The sequence below is a fragment of the Cebidichthys violaceus genome, unplaced genomic scaffold (genome assembly GCF_023349555.1).
Source record: "Cebidichthys violaceus isolate CVI_PGR_0920_01 unplaced genomic scaffold, fCebVio1.0.p SCAF_5, whole genome shotgun sequence".
NCBI lineage: Eukaryota > Metazoa > Chordata > Actinopteri > Perciformes > Stichaeidae > Cebidichthys > Cebidichthys violaceus.
Genome location: NW_027176705.1, coordinates 13,086,457 through 13,109,253, shown reverse-complemented (window position 1 = coordinate 13,109,253; position 22,797 = coordinate 13,086,457). Strand labels below are relative to the sequence as shown.

Below are 22,797 nucleotides of genomic sequence, written 5' to 3'. Positions count from 1 at the left end.
TTGAACTGCTAGACGCACACAGAGACCCCGGTTTCAGCACCATGGACAGAGGCCGGGAAATTAGCCTCAGGTGTGCATTGCTAGAAAACGTTTGAATTGATCTTATATTGATGAGACTGCATCAACTGTATGTCCTTATTTATTTCTATATTCATATTTTTACATTATTACGTTTTTTCTGTATCTGCCGGTCATTTCATTACGCGATGCTATTTTTCATTCTGATGTCTTGTCTGTAAAGAACACCAGATTGAATCGCTCTGTGAACCAACTCCGCTCGACTAAATAAAGGTTTTTTGAATCTTTTGCTGCTCGGCCTGGCAGGTGTTTTCTTTTCCGTTCTAATATTGTGTCTTGTTAATCAAAACGTTATTTGATTCAGCTTAAGGCTCAGCAGCACTGTAGATTATTTAGTGGGGTCTGATACAAACTGAAAAAATAAGATAACAAATAAAAACTTTTTTTTGTTTTTTAACATGGATTTGAATGTGATTTTGCTTGACATCTGACAAGTGATTCTGTGCGATACTGGTGCCAAAATCTAAAACTTCCGGAAGACAGCTGGGCTGGTTTGTAACTGCATGTTTGACAGATGGCTGCCCCACGACCGTGACACTCTGGTGTTTGTAGCTCCATGATGCTAAATACATGTGTCGACATAAAGACATAACATGACACACAATTTACAACTATTAACAACCTGCTGCAAAGAATCACAACACAAATCCTGTTGTATAACCAGCAAAAATGAATGCTTATGTTTTAACCAAATAACTTCTTCAGGGCTCAAGGGCTCGAGGTTTAATGAGCAGCTGTTGCTGGCAGCGCTCAAGATGTTAGGAAGACAGAACCACAGAGACAAGATCACATGAAACATATGAAGTGACATTCCTTCTAAAATCATGAAACAATATTCATTCTCCACAGCATTTATTCTTTAAAAAATAAACAAAATACACACAGCTCATTTGATAATAACAATCTACAACGTCCCAAGGACCCCTCTTCTAGTATTTAACATATGAAGTGAGGAGACAGAGGGATATGAAACTCGTCCCAGTAAATCTTCACTAGTATATTTTGAAATATACAATGAATTTGAATATGTTGGACCCCAGTGGTCTAAACAGGGATACTGATGTGTGTGTGTGTGTGTGGGCGGTCGGGGGTGTTTGTAGTTTCTGCAATTTGTGATGCTAAAGATAAGCTTTACAGATGAGACAGTTATGGACACGATACCACAGAGTCTATAAAATAAAACAAAACATTATTTTAGATGGATATTTGATCATACATTGTTGTCAGTTGTTCCTTTATGCATTGAAATGACTACAAACCAGGGAAACACCTCTCACTGTGATCTGTACAGAGTTCTTTTTAATGCAAGCTTTCAGTCAGAGACTGAAGGAGAAGATCAAAGGCTTGCCTTAAAAAGCGTGAGCAGCAGATTGTTCTTTTTAGTTGTCTGCCTTTGAATCACTGAAGCACAGAGTCAATTGTATGATATTATTACATTTGTTTTCGTTTGAGCACTGAAATAAGGCAAAGATAAAAACTGGTTACAAAATAGCTTTGTAAAGACTAGTTTGGATTTTTAAGCAAACTAATTCCCTTTATGACAAAAAAAAAGCTAGGCCACAAATTACAATATGTCCAACAAAATCTACAGGGACCTGGAAAACATTTAATCTTAATCATTAAGCGAACATGAGCAGAGAAGCATCAAGTATCAGCTGCAGCAAAAACATAGCAAATCTTGATTTTAATGCGACAGTGAGATGGCCCAATATGCAAGTTTGAAAAAGGCGAAGTTGCTTCTGCTGGTGAACTGTTGAGATACTTCAAACAAAACACAAATAATAACGTATCTACAGAGGCCCTGAGAGACCGAAGGAAGAAAGAAAAGAAATGGAGCATTTGGCATATTTCAGATGGAAACAGTTTCTAAAGGACCTTATTCGGGTTGTTTTACACATAGTAGCCCATTACAAACAGACCGACGTACCTTAACTCATTACCAAACCATTTTTAGAATCATATCTGAAGCATGGAGGCTTGGGACTGTCACCTGCTCTCAAACAGTGGCCATAAAATTGCAGATGAGAGCATTCATCCCCCGCTGTAAGTGTGCAGTGGAAACAGATATGATCGCAACACACAAGGCCGCACACATCTAACAGTGGTAACTGTGAGCGAGTGGACATATGGGCAAAATACCTCACTGGTATAATGTGGTGCTAGTCTGAATCCATCAGCTGTGAAACGTGTTTTCTCTTCGGGGAAGCTGGCATATACCAGGGGCTAAAACATACAAAATAAAACAGCCAACAACACGTCTTCTCTAAAAGACATCCTGAGTATTCATGCTCCCTAAAATGAAGACAGCAACAATCACAATCATTTACTTAAATCCAGCTTCAGTTCATCACGATTCCTGTGAGCCGGTTACACAAAGATATTGAGAAATGGAAGGGATGAATATGTTTTGAACATTTCTCTGCCCCTGTGGACGGCAGCATTCAGCTGTGAGCTACTACTGGTACCAGGAGAATCAGATCATGTACTCGTTTTTCGAATGAAACCACACGCAACCAGGAACCATCTAAACACCTTAGTAAAACATTACTATCCCATGGTACCTCTGAGAACAGGGTCCACCCGTCTTACATAAAAGAGTTCCATGGATGCTGCTCCTTCGGTCCATCCTCATGGCCTCACGTTCTCATTGTTTTGATTTGATCTGGAAAAATGTGAGAAATGCTTTTAATCCGCTAAATATAGAGCACATTATGTAAAATATTTTTTCGAATTTTCTATATATTGCGATAATATGAACGTGGATTCTTTTGGCCATTATAATACTCATGTAGTGAAAATCTGATATTGTGACAGGCCTCACTGTACTGTTCAGAACAACCTTGTGGCTCACCCAGCTACTTCAGGACTAAAGTCACAATAACAAAGTAAACAGGAAATACATTCTACATACATTCTCTTACAGCTATACAAGGACACAGGAAATAACACAACACACAGTACTCACTGCATAATTTGATCTATGCAGGATTTGAATGAGGGCGTTAAACATAACAAAAAGAAAAGAAAATGATGTTGAGGTTGTGGAGCAGACTACACTTTGCTTTTGATCTTCATTAAAACAAACATATGATCCACCGTAAAAATATAAGTAAAACAAAGAAAGAGTATTGTTTTTAAAGAGTAAAAACAAAAGACATTTTCAAATTGTACACATTTGTAGGATTAACTGTTACTGCTTGAAATGAGGATGAAAAATAATCACATTTTTAAAAGGAAACAAAGTAAAAGTTATACAACTAATTTAAGTTGAGAACAAAATAAAACTAATTTCACATTTTTTGTTTATCTAAAAATGACGCGTACATAAGATATTGTGTGCCTTGCCATCATTATATCCACGCAAAATTCAGATGCAGAAGTTATTCTGCTCCTATACACAAAACTCAATATTTCTTATATGGATCTGTTTTTTAATATAAAAAGGTATATAATGTAGGTGAAAGGCGAGTTGATATACATGTACTCTACAGTTACACGGCCACTCCCACTTTCATTCATATGAACTCTCATCATACCTTGTAACCAGTCCACTCCCTCCTGTAAACCTTCTCCTTTCAGAGCATCGGTGGCACTGAAACATATCAACACATCATATCAATAAATGCAAAACGCCGTGACATCCTGCCATACTAGAATGGAAATAAGTGTGCTTGAATGTTCGTACCAGATGTGCCAGGGTTTGTCTTTCATGTTCTCCAAACAGAGCAGCTGCGAGACCTTGACAGAAGACAGAGCATCCCTGACATCCATCTTGTTAGCAAAGAACAGGATGGGGATCCTCCTGTGCTTAATATCTGTAGTGAGAGTGAGAGGGTGATGTCGGAAAGTTAGTGTAATGTAGTAAGGTCATTAAGTTCTACTAATGAGGAACAATATTGCGCAACCCAAAAAACTGGAAAAAACAAAATGTTTGCTCATTTAAAAAAGAAAATAAAAACACCTTTGTGTAGTGTACAGATTAGACTGAAAACAGCCAAAGAAAGAGACACAACAGTAAAACACTTAACAGGGCTGGAATTTAAACTCAAGTTCAAAAATCATCCTACAAGAACATACCAGAGTGGTTTAGTAATGTGTCCAGTTCTTCTTTGGCTACCACCATCCTCAGTTTGTCTGCACTATCAATGACAAATATGATAGCCTGGCCTTCCCTGAGAAGTACAGAGAGATCACAGAAATTAATATGCATAGCATATCAAACGGCAAATAGGACTGGTGGTTTTGTAGCACTGGCACACTCACTTGTAGTAGTGCTCCCAAAGGTTTCTGTATCTGCCTTGACCGGACATATCGAACACTGTGAAGGAAAGACTACAAAAACAGAAGAGAGGAAACTTTTATACATCATATATCTGAATAGCGCCAAGATTATAGGAGTTTACTTTAGACAGAAATGTGTAGCTATTAGAAGATGACTTGATATATGAGCTATAGATTGTATTAAATGAAGTTGTTGATTTGAACAGCTACCTGGATGTCTTGAACTTCTCTATGCTGAAGCCAATGGTTGGGACGATGTCTTGCGCCTGAGCCTGGAGGACGAATGCAGCATGTTGTAAACAATAACCTAAATAGGCAACATGCCTTAAATTCCTTGCTAGTTAACCATACCAACTTCTACCATAGTCCTACATTTGTAGCATCACTATAAAGACGTTAGAAAACATTGACTTACATTAGAGGGCTTCAGTTGGTTGATGATTGTGGTTTTTCCACTGTTGTCCAAACCAAGACACAGCACATTCACCTCCTTCTTCAACCCCAGCCATCCGGCCAACTTGTCAAACAGCCCCATCGGCTGCCTGTCTGATCTACAGGGAAAAGGCCATAAACACTGTAAACGTTAGATGGTAACAGGATCCTTTGCACACACTGCAGTTCAGTTGTCTTCGAGGCTAACATCGGCACCTCTATAGAAGCAGTTAACAGAGAGGCTGCCCTTCCACACTGACTTATAATAGATGTGTCTGCGCTCACTTACGATGTTGAAGTCAACCGGGTGTGTAGTTATCAGTGAATTGACTCAATGGGAAACGAATTGCCCTTTCTATTGCGTTACGTTTAACTTGTTTTAATGTTAACTAACGTTTTTCCCGAGACCATTTAGCTAGCATGATTAATTAGCATAACATCGACCCTTCCCTAACAAAACATGTAACGTAGTTAACGTTAAACGAACTGTTTACGTGAAGAGAAGTTCGTGTTTTGTAGCTACAGAGCAACGGCTCATTGCAACACATAACGTTAGCAAACTGCTAGCTTAAGCTAACGTGTTTAGAGGGCTCTAACGTAATTAACATTCGCTAACAGCTATTTAACTAGTTAATCTCTTGTTGTTACTGCTAGCTAGCCTTAGCTAACGTTTAGCTGCTGGGATAACATTAATTACTTCAGCTTGCTAGGTTTACATGGGCAGTAACTTTAACTATCTAGTTAACACTGGGCAATTCCTTTGCAGTATTTTGTATCTTCAATTTTACAAGACACGAGAAAGCATAAAGTAAACTAACGCTTAACATGTTTGAAACCAGGCTTAGCTAGCTTGACGTTACAGCGTTACAGTTGAAGCTAACAGGATAGCTTGCATTATCCTTATCCAAACTGTTTTGTAGTGCAAGATTGTACCTGTTATTTAGCGTCGAGGTCTTGCTTTCAATATTCACTTGACGCTCCCTTAAGCTAGCTCATTTAATGACCAGGGTCAAACCAGTATTTCATTCATTTCTCTTCTACTCCCTCATGCTCTCAAGCCAACAGAAGCGACACTGACTTATTTACACTGTGTTGCTGGGAAACCAGTGAGCTGACTCAAGCCTGCCCCTTGCAGGCCAAACAAGAATGCCTCCTACCTTGTAACGTTACTGTCAAAAAAGTGGACTTTATGAAATGAAAATAGACAGAAAGCAGCGACAAAAAAAGAAAACAACTTACTGTAAAAATGTTTTTAGGCTTAAATTTAAAAGTAATAATCTTTGTATTGAGTATCATGCAACTTTACTGTGGATCCACCCCACTTTTATTTATGCACATTTTCTCTTTTCATTTACCATTTTTTTTCTGCTTTCGTTTTATTCCTGCAATTGCATTTATAGTTAATTTATGTGAGTTCCTAAAGAGAATTAAAGTAATTCAATAACTTGAAAAAACGTATGCCTTTTGTAAAAAAAGGAAGAAAAAGCAGTATAGCGCGTGCAATCTAAACAATACACATTTTGCCACTTTCTTTAGCGCTTTAAGGTCTGAATGTCTTTCATTTATAACCTACCATAAGCACCCATTTGACAAACTCACCTGACAATTCTTCATGTCCAGAAAACATGTTAGTTTCTTGAGTGACATTTAAGAGGACACTTTTGCATGTGTGTGTTTGAGACAGGGTGCATCCATGGATACATGTGTGTGTGTGTGTGTGTGTGTGTGTGTGTGTGTGTGTGTGTGTGTGTGTGTGTGTGTGTTTGTTATTCTGCTCAAGCAATTAACAGGTAGATGTTCGAGCTTGTGCTGGTTAAAGTCTGAAAAAGAACGTTTTAAAATAGGGTTGTTTATTAAGGAACAAACATACTGAATAAAACATACAATTTTCACAAGACTTTTTGTACAAGACATACTGCATTATCATGAGGATAGAACGTACATTTCTATAAAATCTTTTGACATTCAGCGGTCTTCAGTTCAAAAAACATGATTGTATTTACCATTCTGTCAATCTTTATTCCTGGTGAATTGTTTCTTTATCCAGCTGGAAAGTACCATACCGCATACTGTACCATTCATTACCATATACCCTCTATTCTATCCACTTCTTCTCTGGTCATGAGGTAACTGACTTGAGACCATTCAAAGTCAATAGAAACCATTGGATTGTCACTTGGAAAGAGAAGAGGTATTGGTGAACACTTGAATAGACACTAGAGTAAAGAAGTCCCAAAATTCAAGTGAATGCTAGCAGTTGCTTAGATAATAAAGAGACGGCATTTGGCCAACACTGACAGAGGTTGGTTGTTGTGGAGGCTGTAGTGACGATGATCCATAAGATGATGAGTGTGTATTAACTAGAACACATGTGTGTCAAGCAGCGGCCCGCTCTCACATGAGCAGCGTGTGGTACCTGCTACACCCAACAGTCTGGTGTTTGTCCGATTAATTGAATGACGATGCCAAGGAAGTCTGGTCTGTTTCCGGCTCAGTGTGAACACACAGTCTGTCTTTGTGTGACGGTCTCATACTTGAAAGCCACTCTGTTGGATGTGGTGAAGCTGCAGGCGAAGTGACTGTATGCTGCTTATGATTCTCCTCTGGTGGCCAATCAAACAGATCCCGATACGCCTGATGTCACTGAAGGGGAGAAGAAGATGTACACTTTAGAATAAATAGTTACACAAGAACAATCAAGCACATTGGGCAAACTTGATAATATGAGCAATAACCATATTTAGAATAGAATGACAAAATACTGTACTGGTATTAGCAGTACTAATATAGTTTTACTTACATGTATGTATTACATACATACACATACTGTACAGATCATTTCTTGCTTGATGGTAATCACAAGTACAATTTCACATTTTTTTCTGTTCCTTTGATGCTTTGTTTCCTTTTAGTGCACTTCTTTATACTATAGCTGCACTCTGTTTAATTTGGCTTCACTCACTCTATACTCATTGTTGAAATGGAATCCAGTGTTGTGTATCCTGCTGCAAGGAAGTTGTTCTTATACTGGCTCATTTTGATGGAGTCCAGCCAGTCGCCGATAGAGATGAAGAGAGGGTAGTCTGGCATGTCCTCTGGCGAGTCAGGGAAACTGAGACGACAAACAGAAAGTTAAGGAATACAAAGAGACCAGTTAACATTTAAATATTCTTTAAATGACCATGTCAGTGGTTTAGACCTACAAACTGTGTAGACCCTATATTATCACTTGTAATTTCCCAATACATACCTTAACCTGCCTTACAAGTAAGTAATCAGTCATTATTACAACTTTATTGATTTTGACCCTGAATTATTATTGTCTGGTGATATTGCTGTACCACATTTCCAAAATCCTTTTCAACATGTCCCCGCTTGCTTGAAGTTCGTCCCCTGGGTTTGATATTCTTACACACAGCACTGAATACAATGCTATGGGAGCTCTCACATTACATTTTGAAGCGTCTCACAAGGACCTGAACGCACCAACAAGTGTTTTTCAGTCTCATATTTGAATTGCATTACCAAGCATTGATAAAATCTAAGCTAAATAAATATTTACCAACTGTATCGCAAACAAGTTTTAAGTCTGTGCAAGGTGATCATCATTCCCTACTGAAATTGCACAAAATGAGAATAAAAGAGTACAGTATGCTTAGATATCGTCATAAAGTTTACACATCTTTTACATAGTAGGCTAAACAATGCAAAACCACCAGTATGGTCCTTTCACCAAGTGAAATGTATTGGTAGTTACCTCTGCACATCATTCACCAGAGTGAGCAGACTGCTGGGATTAACTATGAGTTTGTCCAGGAAAGAGAGCACATTGTTGAAGCGTGGGCGCTGGTTAGACTCCTTCTGCCAGCAGTGCAACATCAGCTGGTGCAGTGTCACAGGGCAGCCCATTGGTGCTGGTAGACGGTAGCCTTCGTCAATTGATAAAATGACCTGAGATGAACATCGATAAGTTAAATACAAATGACAAATGTTTTTTTTGTGTGATTGTGCTTTAGTGGTTATGGAGTGTCAATGTGATCGGTAGCTTACATCTTGATTGGACATCTCCCAGTAGGGCCTCTCACCATATGACATCACTTCCCACATTACAATGCCGTAGCTCCACACATCGCTGACTGTGGAAAATTTTCCATAAGCGATAGCCTCTGGTGCCGTCCAGCGTATCGGTATCTTTCCTCCCTGACACAAAAACAATAACACAGAATAAGCCACTGTAATAAATGTCAGGTTGTTATATCCTGCAGTAACTGTTAGATCCACACTCACTGTCGCAGTGTAGGCTGCTTCAGTGTCATCTTCAAGGACTCTGGACATGCCAAAATCAGACACCTTACACACCAAGTTTTCATCCACCAAGATGTTGCGAGCAGCTAGGTCTCTGTGAATGTAACCCATATCTGAAAGATAGGTCATGCCCACTACGATGCCGCGCAGCATGCCGACCAGCTGGAGCACTGTAAACTGCCCATCACGTGTCTGGAGTGGTTGTGAGAAAGAGAAAGAGAGAGAGAGAGAGAGAGAGAGAGAGAGAGAGAGAGAGAGAGAGAGAGAGAGAGAGAGGACAAATGTGACGTACGGGGGACAACAACTACTCAGGAAACGTGTGCACATCTGTGACTATGTATTCCTCTCACCCGAAGGAAAGAATCAAGCGCTCCATTTTCCATGTACTCAACGACTATCATTACCGGTCTGCCTGAGGAAAAGGTAAACGACAGGATTTTAGTGACAAAAAGTGAAGACTAAAGTAAAACTGATGCTGAGGAGGAGAACAGTTAAAAAACAAAAAAAACACACATCCAGAAAGATACACATAGAGAGCTTACTTCTAGTGACCACTCCTTCCAGCCTGATGATGTTGGTGTTGTCAAACTGTCCCATGATTGAAGCCTCACGTAAAAAGTCTCGTCTCTGTTGTTCCATATAGCCGCCTTTAAGTGTCTTTATTGCCACGGCGATGTCCATCCTTCCAGGTACGCGCAACCGACCACTACAGACTTCTCCAAATTCACCTGTCAGAACAACACAATACAAATAAAGGGTGCACTGTCTGTCATATATCACAAGACTACTGCAACTCAATGAAATAATGAAAACAACACATATATTCAGTAACTGCTTCCCACATAATTTAATATTATTTTGTGTTCTTTGTAAAGTATAAATGTATGCTTTTGCTTTCATGGAATCAGGTGAAATAAACATTATGCTTAACTGATTAAAACTTGTAATTGAAACAAGAGAGAAATGTGGAAACAGAACAGCAATCAGCAGTTGCTTTGCCATTTACACATCTGTACACACTGCCTCCACCAGATGGAGCCCATGCTACAGAAACTAGACAGATGGAAGGCACCTTCATAATTACTCATGGGCTAAATAGCAGACACAATCTGTTCGATTTAATGAACCATCGAACATTCACAGTCAGCAGCGCTGGCTTTGCTCCCCTAAAGTACAATACTATAAACGACTTTAACATCAGCTTGCTAAGAGTGGCTGTAAAAGTTTTAAATTCAAACTTTATGAGCTTTAACATTTCTTATAAAATAAAAATATTACTCAACATTAAATGTGACCATTTCTCTATTGCAGGTGCTAGTCAACGTTCGTTGGGACATTTTTTACAATATCACTATGTAACCCTGAATATGAATCTAAAAAATAAGATAATGGCACACTCGAAATAACCTTTTTTTTCTGGTTACCTGTCATGCATTATACAAATTTATGTTTTCCTCTTGTACACAGTTGACACATGTGCTGTTCCTGCCAGCAAAAACATGTACAGTATACCATATGAGTTAATGCTGGTATACATTTGTGTCCGTAGAGTATTACCATGTGTGTGTCTGTTTTACCTGCACCAATCACCCTCTCAATGCATATGTATGAGGGGTCGATCTCTTTGGCAAATTCCTCCACAGCCTGAGTGGGGTCTTCATATGTGTCTGGATCCACATAGGTCTTTATCCCAGAGAATGGGACTGGAGGAGGAAAATAAATTACAATTTCAATATTTTTCATATTATATTGGAACATGGAACTTTGACACACACACACACACACACACACACACACACACACACACACACACACACACACACACACACACACACACACACACACACACACACATATCAAATACACTAATAATCTGCAGACATTTCCATGGTGAACACTCACGTTTTAGTTTTCAACCACAGGTTCCCTCACCAGATTTTTAAATACTTTTCTGAAACATGCAGCACCCTTACCCATTATCTTACCCATTCATTTTTTGTGTATTTTGTGAACCACTATGTCGTCATTTTCTTTCATTTGAACATTTAGCCTTCATACCTTCTCTTTGGACTGCAGTACATTCTGATATATTGGAGCATATAATGCAATTTTGGTTGAGGCTGCGGGAGAGATGTTGAGTCTTGCTTCAGCTGTATGAGACCGTCATGAATGGTGTATTTGTTTCTATTATACTGTAAAGTTTCTCTACTATTTCGTCAAGGGATGGAGAAAAAACAACCCTCCCAAAAAAGCTCAAAAAATGCCCCAGAGCAGCATATAAAGACATTGCAGGAAGCCAGGCTTCAGCATCCTCCTCACTAGCTGAGGCTGGGGATATTGCTGCAGTGAGCACTGTGCACGATGACTGGCACAAATGATAACTTGAAGCAGCCCCTGGTACACCTCGAGCAGATGAGCTGGGGACTAAATGTACTTTATAGCTCTGTCAGCTCATATTGTAGATGGTTGAAGGCTTCGTCTGAGAAAGATTCCAGTTTGGCGTCTACACTCTCCTCTGTCTCCAGGGTGTCTAAGCTCAGCTCCGTGGTAGAACAAGCCTTTTCTTACAGTTTGTTGAGGCTGCTGGCTTCGCCTGCCTAGGTGATGCCTCCGCAGCACACAACAGCAAAGAACAGAACAACAAATAAGTCTGTGTGAGGCAAGGATTATAACTATTCAAATTATTTTCGTAATATTTATGTATTGGCAAGGCTGTTATCATTCTTCATCATGTTCTGCAAGTAAAACTAGACGACTGATGATATGCAAAATTAAAATAGCAAAAAAGTATGACTAGATAATTCTGCAGCAAAAGTCTGTCCAACTTTCTGCATACTGGAGGAAAAGGAGAAAGCCCGAAGACACACACAAAAGTAGTGCACACATAGACAGGCCTTGAGTAAAATTGTGTGTGTGTGTGTGTGTGTGTGTGTGTGTGGGGGGGGTATTTGTATGTCAGCATGTTACAATATTTTCATTCACAGTCCTTCATGTTTTTCTTGGATCAATCACAAATCACCAAATCAGGAGCACAGATGATAGAATGGTTGGATTTTTCTAAGGAGCCACATTTGTGTCCCTGCAGGCCTCAGATCGAATCCTACAAGAGCTCTCACTGAACTGTCTTAGTAAATCACAGGACACCATTTTTGTTCCCCAAGAACGATATGCCTCCCCTGTGGTGCCAATCAATAACCCTGTTTTTACCTGCAATTGACAAACCACACTGGGGTCAATCCTGTAATTCCTAAAACAGAGCAGCTGTTACCCAGTTTTGTCAAAATCCAATAATGGGTGTATGAGATACTGTGAGTGGTGGTTCATGATGAAGACTGCAATAAAAGAAATTGCAACTCCGAGGCAAACTGTGGCCGCTCTTTGTCTAACTTGTGTCTAAACAAAAGCCCTGGGAGTTGGAGCATACAGTCTGTTGAGGAATGCATGCTCACTGATGTGAAAACCCAGACAAGCAATTTTGAAACACACACAGAATAAGAAACATTATATACAGTACCATGTCCACCGTGGTAGCGAGTCCTCCTCTTCTCCTCTGACTTCATCCTGGCCTTAATGTACCCCTGACACCTGTACAGGTGAACCAGTCGGCATCAGAGTAAGAATCACCTCATAAAACACCCCTGTACATCCCATTTTTGTTCCTTACCCTCCTTTCTCTTTTTGCTCACAACCCTCTCCGTGTTTTCTGTACAACACAGTTCATTATTTGACATTACAGCAGAAGGCACACGTAACGTTGGTCGGTGTATCATTTGGTCACTTAATTTTCCTTTCAGAAATGGGTATTTAAAAACAAACTGTCCTGAGGAAGTTGTAAGCAGAGCGAAGTTTGAAGTCATTCATATTTTTTCATGGAGCTGTGTGACCTCTTCTCCAACATGCCCGTCGATGTGCAGAATAATTCATCAAAATGACAGGTTTGATGCGCACATAAGCACGGGGGCTCTGTTATCTTATGAAAGTCTGATGCTGGATGGTACCGTCCTCTGACCACAGAATATGAAAATTAATTTATCTTTGGTGATTTTATTTTTTGTTATACAGAATAGAAAGAGAAAATTAAACTTTAAATTTTGCTCATCCCCTTTTGATTATGAAATTAGAATCAAATAACTACACATTTTTTAAAACCCGTTTCTGAAACAGAAATCAAATGACCAAAAGAAACACGGACCGATGTCGAACAGATTCACTGCCCTCGTGACAAAAGGTGGAAAATGAACATTTGTTCACGGCAGAAGCTGTCACCGGTCTATGGTTTATTTCTGGTGGAAAAAAAGAGTAATTTTCCTCTTTTCTATAACCCATTATTTTTGGCCAATTTTTTGTTCTTGCCTTTATGTAGTCCTTTTGATTTTCTTCCATTTCCTAGCTTTTATCTTATTCACATTCCCACAAATTCAAGGCTTTCAAGGCTCAGTCGCCACAGAGAGGGAGTGTCGGGACAAAAGTCGCAATCAAGCCATAGTATTCAACAAAAAGAACAATTTGCTTCCTCCATGCACAAACCATACAGAAGATAAATATAAAGATAAAATGATCATACCATTTCAATTTGACTGATGCTTTGCATCTTCTTACTTTAGAGGAGATTTTTTATATGAAAATAGTTGATAAGCTGGATGAAAAAAAAACAACCTTTAGTGATAGTTGAACCTGCACGCCAAAGAGAAATTAAGAGATAAAGCAGGTAATGTCAAGTGTCATTCACATACTGTAGTGGCTCTGTATTGTGGCTAATTCTTGGCACCTGAGAAAGTTGAAACAATACACAAAAATCCTCCAAAAATCCTGCAAAACTTCAGTTTTAGTACTACTGGATCTCAGTGCTGCATTCGACATGATCAACCACAACATATAAACAGACCATCTGGAAATCTGGGTGGGACTTTATGGCACAGTACTAAACTGGTTTAAATTATACTTAAAGGACAGGGACTACTTTGTCAATGATTGTATGTGCCAGAATTGTCTTCCATGAAACAAAGACAAACCAAACCAGAAATCTTCATCTAGTCATGAACTCAGAACTGAATTTAAACAGCCACATTAAGACCATTACAAAGTCAAGGATTAAATGACTTATGTCTCAGCAGGATTTGGAAGGAACTTGTTCATGCATTTATCTTCATTAGTTCTCCCTAAAAAAATCGATCAGACAGTTGCAGCTGATTCAGAACGCTGCTTCTCGAGTCCTCACTAAGATCAAGAAAGTGGATCACGTCACTCCAGTTCTGAGGTCTTAACATTGGTTTTCTGTCTGTCAAAGAATCGATTTCAAAATACTAGCATCCAGACCTCTCAGGTCGTTTGGGACAGGTCTGCTTTCTGTCCCCAGAGTCAACACTAAACATGGAGAAGCAGCATTCAGCTTCTATTTTCCATATATCTGACACAAACTCACAGAAAATTACAGTCCAGCTGCAACAGTCACTTCCTGTTTGCCACTGCCTTTTATTATACAATTCATTATTAATTTCCTCTTACTCTGAACTGTAGCTTTCATTCTTATTCTCATAGCTTGTTTTAATGTTCTATTCTCTTGACTCGTTAATGACTTCTTTCATTGTATTTGAATGTCCTTTTGTGGCGTATTTCTTTTGCACTTTGTCTTCATGCTTTGTGATGTTTTATGTAGGCACTTTGAATTGCCTTGTTGCTGAAATGTGCAATATAAATTAATTTGCCTTGCCATAAAGGTTTCTGACAGATATCTAGTCAGCTGTGATGTGGGCTAACGTATAATAAGTATTTGTATCCAATGCTGTACAAATATATGTCAGGACTGGTAAAATTTAGAGGTATGCTACGGACAAACAAAAGGGCCAGAAGCCAGAAGTAGCAGGAGTGGATATCTGAGATTTTCTAAGAAACACAGCCCTTTCCCAAAATGCATTCATTGAACATATTCAACATGTGTTAAAATATGGACTGCACTGTGGAAATGTATCTTATTAGATATCATGCAAGACCCACTCGTAGGAATCGATTCGTTCTTCTCAGCATTTTAAGTTCGCCAATTGTGTGATCTAAGATTATTACTTCAGTTTACTTCATAATTTGGTAAAACTCCAGACAAATTACCTACAGATTCGGGGCCATTTTTCATTGTTTATTAATAAGTGCCTCTAATGGTAAAACCCTGTGAACCAGAGGCGAAGTGAAGACAACGGTCTGAGCGAACCTGTGGAAGTTAATGGAATAGAGCAAACTGCTGGTACTTGCATTACATGCTGAGTAATTAGGCAGAAAATTGGTTCAGCCATTTGGAAAATAAGAGTGTCTGCTTGGTGGCAAAAAGAGAGTCCATTAACAGACTTTGGGTTGTAGCGTCACACTGGAGACCATGAGAAGAGAAGAACAAAGGTGTGTGCAAGTGTGTGTATGTGTGTGTGTGTGTGTGTGTGTGTGTGTGTGTGTGTGTGTGTGTGTGTGTGTGTGTGTGTGTGTGTGTGTTAACAGTAAGCCAGCACCAGAGAGAAACAGGGGGTGTCTTACCGTCCAGTGATGAGGAGGAAGAGGGTCAGGATGACCAGCAGGGAGAAGCCTCCTACAGATGCTGTGACGACCACCAGAACCTGACCTTGATCAGCAATATCAGGATCTGAGGAAAGTGAGAACAAAGCAAAGCCAGGCCAGTCAGTATGTTACTATGACCAGCTCTCTCCCAGGGTTAAAACCACAGAACTGACCCACTACTTGGTGCTATGAAGATGTTTCAATTTTATGAAAACAATGGTAAAAATATATATTTATTTTCTGTGCTGCTTGATTTTAATGGGAATATTCACTCCTGTCCTATTTTATTTCCATGGCGGTGTGTCTATTTATTTATATATAGCAAAAACTGAGCAGCTGGAAATATTAATATTATATTTGTGATACACATTCATTTAGTAATCTAAAGTGGCATTTATTTTACATTTAACTGAGGCTAACTTTTTTGATATTGTTGGACTTCTCCAACAGTTAATATAAAATGAAGGTAAGTAGGAAAACAACCCAGAAACTCAAACATCACTGCACTCTGTGACATAACGCTATGTGAGAGCGAGCATTGTATGGGTTGAATAAGGTGAGGGAGAATATTTGTAGCTCAATCCGAGTATATAACTGCACTGGCATATGGGAGTATGAGAATATGAAGTTGGACATCTAAATATTCATCACCTAAAGTGTGTATTTTGTAGGAGGATGTGCATTTTTTGCATATTTCAGGATTAGAATCAGCGGAGCGTAATGTGTGCATCAGGAACTTACAGAGCTTATAAACATTTAAATAAATGGCTCATGCCTGAAGAAGCACTGATGAGTTTCACTGATCCATAGCAGAGAATGACCATAAAACCTATCCCAAGATTTTATAAGGTTGTTGATCAACACAGATGATTTCACTTCTCTGGCTTTAAACCTCCTTTCTTCTCCAGTGCATTGTTTTAAAACAAGACCTCTATACAATGGAATTTCAACACAAATCTCACTGACTGGATGAGTGAATATCAGTGCCTTTCCTTCCTAAAACACAGCCAGCGCAAACACAAACAAAAGGCTCAATTCCCTCATGCTCTCTCCCCCACAGGCGTACCCTCAGCTGCAGTGGCAAACTCAAAGTTGGGGCTGTACGCTGTGTAGCCAGCAGCAGTGCGAACACGAACATGAAAGACATAGACAGTCGAGGGTCTGAGGCCCGTCACAACCACATTGGGGGCTTTAGTCCGCGTTGATGAGTAGCTCAGCTGCTCTTGCTCCTAAAAAAAACCAGATTGTTAGAGTTGATAAAGAAAAGCTTAATGTTTTGGCAGGACAGATAAACACGTGTTTGCATAAACCCATTATCACATCAACGTTTTCAACCAAACACATTTCCATCCTATTAACTATCAGAGCAGATGGTGAAAAAAGCAGACATAGCATTGCATTAAAGATACTCTGCACTTACACTTTCTGCACGCTAAAAATGCTAATTGTTCTGTGAGCAGTGATCGTTTGTGTGTAGCATGATGTGTACTGTATGCAATCACTTGGGGTTCATTTGAGTGCAAACTGCTGTTAACACAAAGCAATTAATACATATGTCACATAAACATGGCCTAAGAAAAAATAATCTATCTATTTTAGGTTAGATTAGAAAACTTTATTAATCCCCAGTGGGAAAACTCATTTGCCACCAGAAACTCATACAGACAACAATAGACACAGTCCACAGTGCACAACAGACAAAAACACATTACAACGAATAAATAACACCAGAAAAATGCCATATGAAATATGATTGACATCAGAAAGATGCTAAATCTAAAAAACCCATCTAAAGGTGTTTATTAAAAAATCTAAGCGCTGCTGGAACAAAGACCTTCTGAGTCGTTCCGTAGAACACTGAGGCATCCTGAGTCCCTCACTAAGTGAGCTTCTGAGTCCATTACAAACACAGCGTAATGGATGGCCTTCAAAAGAAACAATCATTTAGTACAATCAAAGATTTTACCTTCTCAAAGTATTTAACTTCATAGTCCACTATGTCTGAGGGCAGCTGTTCCACTTCTGACCAGGAGAGGGCAATGCTGTTTTGAGAGGACCAGTCTTTCCTGACTACACCCACCAGAGCAGGACCTGAGGATGCAGTCAGAGTGCAAGGATTTCAGCTGTGATTACAAAATAATGAACTTATTAGACTTAGTGACTAACGTATGTACTAAGAGTCATATGCCATAGAGTAATTGGTGTAAGGATTGGGAAAAAACACAAGCAAGAAAAATGGCAAGTTTGCAGCAGGACTGAGCCACTCAGAGTCAGCTGTCCGAGAAGCTCAAGGGAATGAAGAAATGAGTGATCTCAGCCATGTATTGCTCGAGCCACTGCAGCGAACTCTAAAGTGAATCCACTGAGCTCAGAGACTCGACTGTAAAACACATTTTAAAAGTATCTTCAGCAATCACGAAAGAACTATATCAACACTGAACAAAAAAAGTTTCAAAACTCCACACTGGAAAGAAAGTCTGAAACACAGCCTGAGAAAAACACATGCTGCATATGTTACTCCTCCACTCTCCGGTTTACAGAAGAAAATCTCAAGAAAAACAATTTTTGAGAAATGAAAAATCCTCATTGCAGTTTGCAAGAGAATTGTTTGTCTATTACAGGAATACCTAAAGGGAAAGGAGGGCCAAGAAGCAACTACTTTACTGTCCAGCTCCATTGTGATGTACAGCCTGAGAGAAACATTTTTGTTAACCAAACCACTAGACGCACAGCAACTGTTTATCATGTTTGTCATTATTGCTGAATTTGGGGTCATATTTTGCAAAAGGCAGCTGAGGAGACACAAAATAACCCAGCAGAGAGTCAAATATTTACCATCAATTATTCATAAAGCCTTTGCTTGAACAGAATATGAGATCTGGCAAACTAACAGATCCAGTCGCTCTGTTGTGGAGCGTGCTGTTTTAGAGATCATTGTCGGAATACAAATTCTAACCCGGATTGATGTCTTAGACTGTCTTAATGCTCAGAGAAGCAGATGACCGACTAAACACAGAAGGCCAAAGGCTGGATGGAGCACTTCAGAAAGGTAAGTGTCACTGAATTAAGTCAGAAGACTTGAGTTTCAGATGCGACTTTCACATCTTGTCACGAGGCCAAGATTTCCTCGCAGCAGCTCGGTCCAGACACCATGCTTCACAGTCCAGCAGCTCAACTGTGACAACAAACAGAGGTGTGTCATATTAATTAAAATCCTACACTTCTTACAGGGTTATCCAAGGAGACAAAGCCCACATAAGCGCATCAAAATATCAGCACACACCCTAAACATACAGCATCACACGTAGCACACATGGACAGGATCCCAATCACTGGACTGTGCTGTCTATTAAACAGTTTGCAGAGTCACATCACATGTCAGCCATGCTATTCCAGATAACATGTGTCCTCTCTGTCCTGGTGGCAGGTGGTGCCTGAGTTGCACAGAGACGCCTGGAGATGTTGTGGGAATATCTCAAGCCTCTGAGTGTGGCCGCCCGTCGCAGTTATTAATAGCAAACAGCAGACACACCAACACAAATAAACACTGTGTATTGACAGCACACTCGGTGCAAAAGTGCACAGGCAAGGACAAACTCCAGTGAGTTGCGATTGTCATCCATGCCATAACTGAATGTTTTAGCTCAATACTGACCGGTTTAGAGTCTACTTCAGAAAAAAAAAAGCAGTCATAATTACAAAGCGCACTATATTAAACACAAGTTCCTTCAAACAAATCTCTCAGCAAGTTGTCAAAGGTGAAATATGACAGGTAGCTGGAAGCATTTCAGATTTAGCTGTGGATATTTTATTGTTTATTTATTGTCTGATTGATGTGTGAACACATGGCCAATACAATGTGAACACTGTAATCCTTAACAAAAGCTAATTACATTTGCACAGTAGGGATGCATCAAATAATTATTTTCACTGATTCATCTGCTGATTGTTCTCTCTGTTAATCGATTAATGTGCGGTTTAGAAAATGTCAGATACTGGTAAAAAAAAAAAAAGACTTGTGTTCTCTAACCAACAGCACAAAGCAGAAACATATTCAACTGACGATCTCATAAAGCAAAGATAGGGATCAAGAACTCTTTCTCCGTAATATTTAGCTTATTTTACTTAAAAAATGACTAATGAGTGATTGATTTTCAAAATAGAAGGATTAATTGTCCGTCTGCCATTTTAACTACTTATAATTTCAGCTTTAACACACAGCACTGACAGAAATATCTGTTGTTATCCACTGTAAAAGTGTATGCAAGCAAAGGCAAAAAAAGACAAAACCTGAGGCGAACTTCAACTTATCTGAAGAGGAACAGCTACAAAATACATATCGCTCTATGTACGACCAGCAGACATGTCTAAATCTGTCCCAAGTCACGTTTTGTCACTCTTCAGTTTGTAATTAAAAAAAAAAACATTCCACATAGACCACAAGTATGTTTGTTATGGCTTATTGCTAGTTTCACAAGCATTTATAACCATGAAAGGATTCCTTGAATGAAGATAAGATAATCCTTTATTAGTCCCACAGTGGGGACATTTACAGGATTACAGCAGCAAAGTGGACAGTGCAAACAAGAGACAGAGTAAAAAAAAGAATGCATCAAAAAGTATCATAAATAAGTAATATAAGCAGTAAAGGATTTTAACTAAGAAAAGTAAAAATGTACAATAACTAAAATCTCAAAATCATGCATCAACTGCATTAAATGCATCATGCATTTAAATGAATAGATGAAAGTGTAACTATATGGGCTTGTGATATTAATGAATCAGTCAAAACATATCAAAGAAAGAATGGTGTTCATGAATTTCATGTTTTAATAGGAAATGATGATGTTTTTCAGTTGGCACCAGTGAAACCAGGCAGATAAATATGCACAACCCACTTATGGGATAAAAATGTCCATGAAAATCACATTACTAGAGGGGATTTCTTTTTGCAGCATATGGTATAATGTTATGTATCTATCACCAAGCATGTATGTATGTGTGTGTGTGTGTGTGTGTGTGTGTGTGTGTGTGTGTGTGTGTGTGTGTGTGTGTGTGTGTGTAACGGTGCTTGAGCAGTGGGCTTTTCTGTGCATGGACATTTTTGTGAGAAACTCTATAAAAACCCTCAGAACACTTACGCAAGAAGCTATTTTAGGTGCAGGATGAATCAATCCGTTGGTTAGAAACCTACTGCTATGTATGAGCGGCTCAAAGAAGCCGTTGCGGTCATTACAGTTTGATCACGATTCACACGTCAAAAGATAATGGAGAGCAAATTAACTTTATAGATGGTTTATTGGCAACATCTGAAAATAGGTTAACCCTCATCTATAGATGAAGAAAGATAAAGGAGGGGTAGAAGATAGAAAGAGTTAACAGGGAGAGCTGTAAAGAAATCCCACGAGGTTGCATCTCCCCAGCATCTGAGTATATAAATAGACGTCAGCCTTATTCCCACAGCAAAGGAGATGAAAACAGAAAGGGAATGCACTGGGGGAAAGAGGAAGAGAACAAAGTAAAACAGAGAAAATCTCCTGAATCAGGGCACTGCAAAACATTGGGAAATGTTTACACATGGATTTAGAATGTGTGACCTTTGCTTGACTCTTGTTATTGTTTTGTAAAGGAAAAAATGTTGATGAAGGGTGATGAAGATACCAAAGCTAAAACAAAACAAAAATAGAATAGTAAACATTCAGAAGTGAGATAGACTTGAGTAAAGGTTAAATACATAAACCTCTCCTCAGGACCCTTTTACCCAAATGTTTCAACTTGTCAGCAGCCCATAGAAATACATACAGCACACCAGTCACATTGACATTTACAGTATACTATATATGTACATTTAAACATTGATAGTGTTCTAATAGTGTGAACGCTTGTAAGGATTATAAAAAGCAAATGTTCACGTACAAGAACTATCTAGAAATCTTGGTTCTTAATCTCAAAACATTGCGGAAAGATGTTAACAATGTTATGCACTGTTAAATAGAGTCAAAATATGCTCAGAACACACATTGGGAATTCTCCTGAAAAGCTGCAACTGTCGTTCTTCGCCTTGTACTGGCATTGACGGCTTGTGGTTTCTTGATTGTTGAATAAGAAGAAAGATGAGGGGAATCAATTAGGAAAACAGCCCTAATTGATTGATAGTACCAACAGTGCCAGACAGCGCGAAAACAAACATTTATGCCGTGGAGAGGCATAGATGTTAAAAAAAAAAGGGCCAACAGCATCGACTGGCTCAATGTCAGATTGGAGGGTAGGCTCTCTAATATTTGTCAATCCTAAAATGATGTCATGGTGATGAAGTCACCGTTCGCGTGAAGCTGTAATCAAACTGCAAACCACAGGCTAGAAATGCTCATAAACGTGAAGTGACCTAAAAACTCACTGATTGTTCAAACTTTTGCTATTGTCAAATATGACCAACAATGAGTCAGCTGACAATACAAAAAAATACCAATGAGACTTATTACTAAGAAGTGGATCTGATTTTAAAGACTAGTGTGATCTGTGGAAGCAGTAGCAGAGCAGTAGAGCCTTGAGTTAACTGAAAGACAATGAGCACAACTCCGTAGGGATTTCACCATTTAGACCGGCAGCTATTCGATTTTGATTATCTCAGAATCAATGCATCATTAAATCATTTTGCGAATGATTTGATTCGATTAGATATGTAATTCAATTAATTTAGATTCTTTCAGCTTCACAAATATAAAACGTGTGCCACCAACCCAAACACATGAAAACTTCACAAGTGTAATCTTTTTTTTTCCAAACTTTCAAAGGCTCAATAGCGTCATTTTCAGCCTCTACCAGTCTAGGACACAAGCTTTTATCACAGAGTGAGTCTGTCTTTGTGGTTGTCGCTCTGCTCCTGTCACAGGATCACATTGTTCCTCTGTGCAGCAAACACCTCAGACAAATTTGCAGTGATTTCTCTCTGCCTCGTCACAGAATGCTGCAGTGAACTTTGTGGGAGGAATGGTCGGTGAGAAACGCTCCGCTGAGCAATAACTACAGTGTTTTTGAGCGGAGTGCAGTTCGCTGTTCGTAAACACAGAGATCATCCTGCTCACACTGCTCTGCGTTGCTGCCTTGAGAGGCGTTAGGACAACAGCTGCTGACCTTCATCAGCTTCAACAAGCCTCCTGCTTT

At 39.2% G+C, this 22,797-nt stretch overlaps 2 protein-coding genes across 5 annotated transcripts in view; both read right to left on the bottom strand.

Annotated features, from left to right (window-relative positions):
• Nucleotides 1–913: 913 nt before the first annotated feature.
• Nucleotides 914–5,869, bottom strand: arl6 (ADP-ribosylation factor-like 6). The gene is made up of 8 exons (XM_068730128.1): nt 5,725–5,869; nt 4,775–4,910; nt 4,570–4,631; nt 4,342–4,410; nt 4,156–4,250; nt 3,764–3,893; nt 3,615–3,670; nt 914–2,740 (listed from the first exon to the last, which is right to left on the bottom strand). Exons 2-8 carry the CDS (start codon nt 4,892–4,894, stop codon nt 2,715–2,717), a joined length of 558 nt encoding a protein of 185 aa, XP_068586229.1. The 5' UTR covers nt 4,895–4,910; nt 5,725–5,869; the 3' UTR covers nt 914–2,714.
• Nucleotides 5,870–6,645: 776 nt separating this feature from the next.
• The window catches only part of epha6 (eph receptor A6), a 51,212-nt gene continuing 35,060 nt past the window's right edge, over nt 6,646–22,797 (bottom strand). For 2 of the 4 annotated variants that reach the window (XM_068730124.1, XM_068730126.1), the window contains 12 exons: nt 17,600–17,724; nt 16,700–16,862; nt 15,613–15,718; nt 12,611–12,681; nt 10,674–10,799; nt 9,639–9,824; nt 9,447–9,508; nt 9,079–9,288; nt 8,842–8,991; nt 8,549–8,742; nt 7,754–7,903; nt 6,646–7,434 (listed from right to left, as the gene is read on the bottom strand). In XM_068730124.1, the coding sequence (XP_068586225.1) occupies nt 7,320–7,434; nt 7,754–7,903; nt 8,549–8,742; nt 8,842–8,991; nt 9,079–9,288; nt 9,447–9,508; nt 9,639–9,824; nt 10,674–10,799; nt 12,611–12,681; nt 15,613–15,718; nt 16,700–16,862; nt 17,600–17,724 (1,658 nt within the window). In that variant the 3' untranslated portion in view covers nt 6,646–7,319. Of the gene's footprint in view, nt 7,435–7,753; nt 7,904–8,548; nt 8,743–8,841; nt 9,289–9,446; nt 9,509–9,638; nt 9,825–10,673; nt 10,800–12,610; nt 12,682–15,612; nt 15,719–16,699; nt 16,863–17,599; nt 17,725–22,797 lie in introns of all 4 variants that reach the window. The other 2 variants (XM_068730127.1, XM_068730125.1) reach the window with 1 other exon arrangement.

Excerpts from the sequence above, each read along its gene's own strand:
- arl6 (XM_068730128.1), bottom strand. The coding sequence starts at position 4,894 with ATGGGGCTGTTTGACAAGTTGGCCGGATGGCTGGGGTTGAAGAAGGAG. Across the intron at positions 4,632-4,774 it reads ACCAACTGAAGCCCTCTAAT|GCTCAGGCGCAAGACATCGT; the intron begins GTAAGTCAATGT and ends TTCGTCCTCCAG. Across the intron at positions 2,741-3,614 it reads GGGAGTGGACTGGTTACAAG|ATCAAATCAAAACAATGAGA; the intron begins GTATGATGAGAG and ends ACATTTTTCCAG.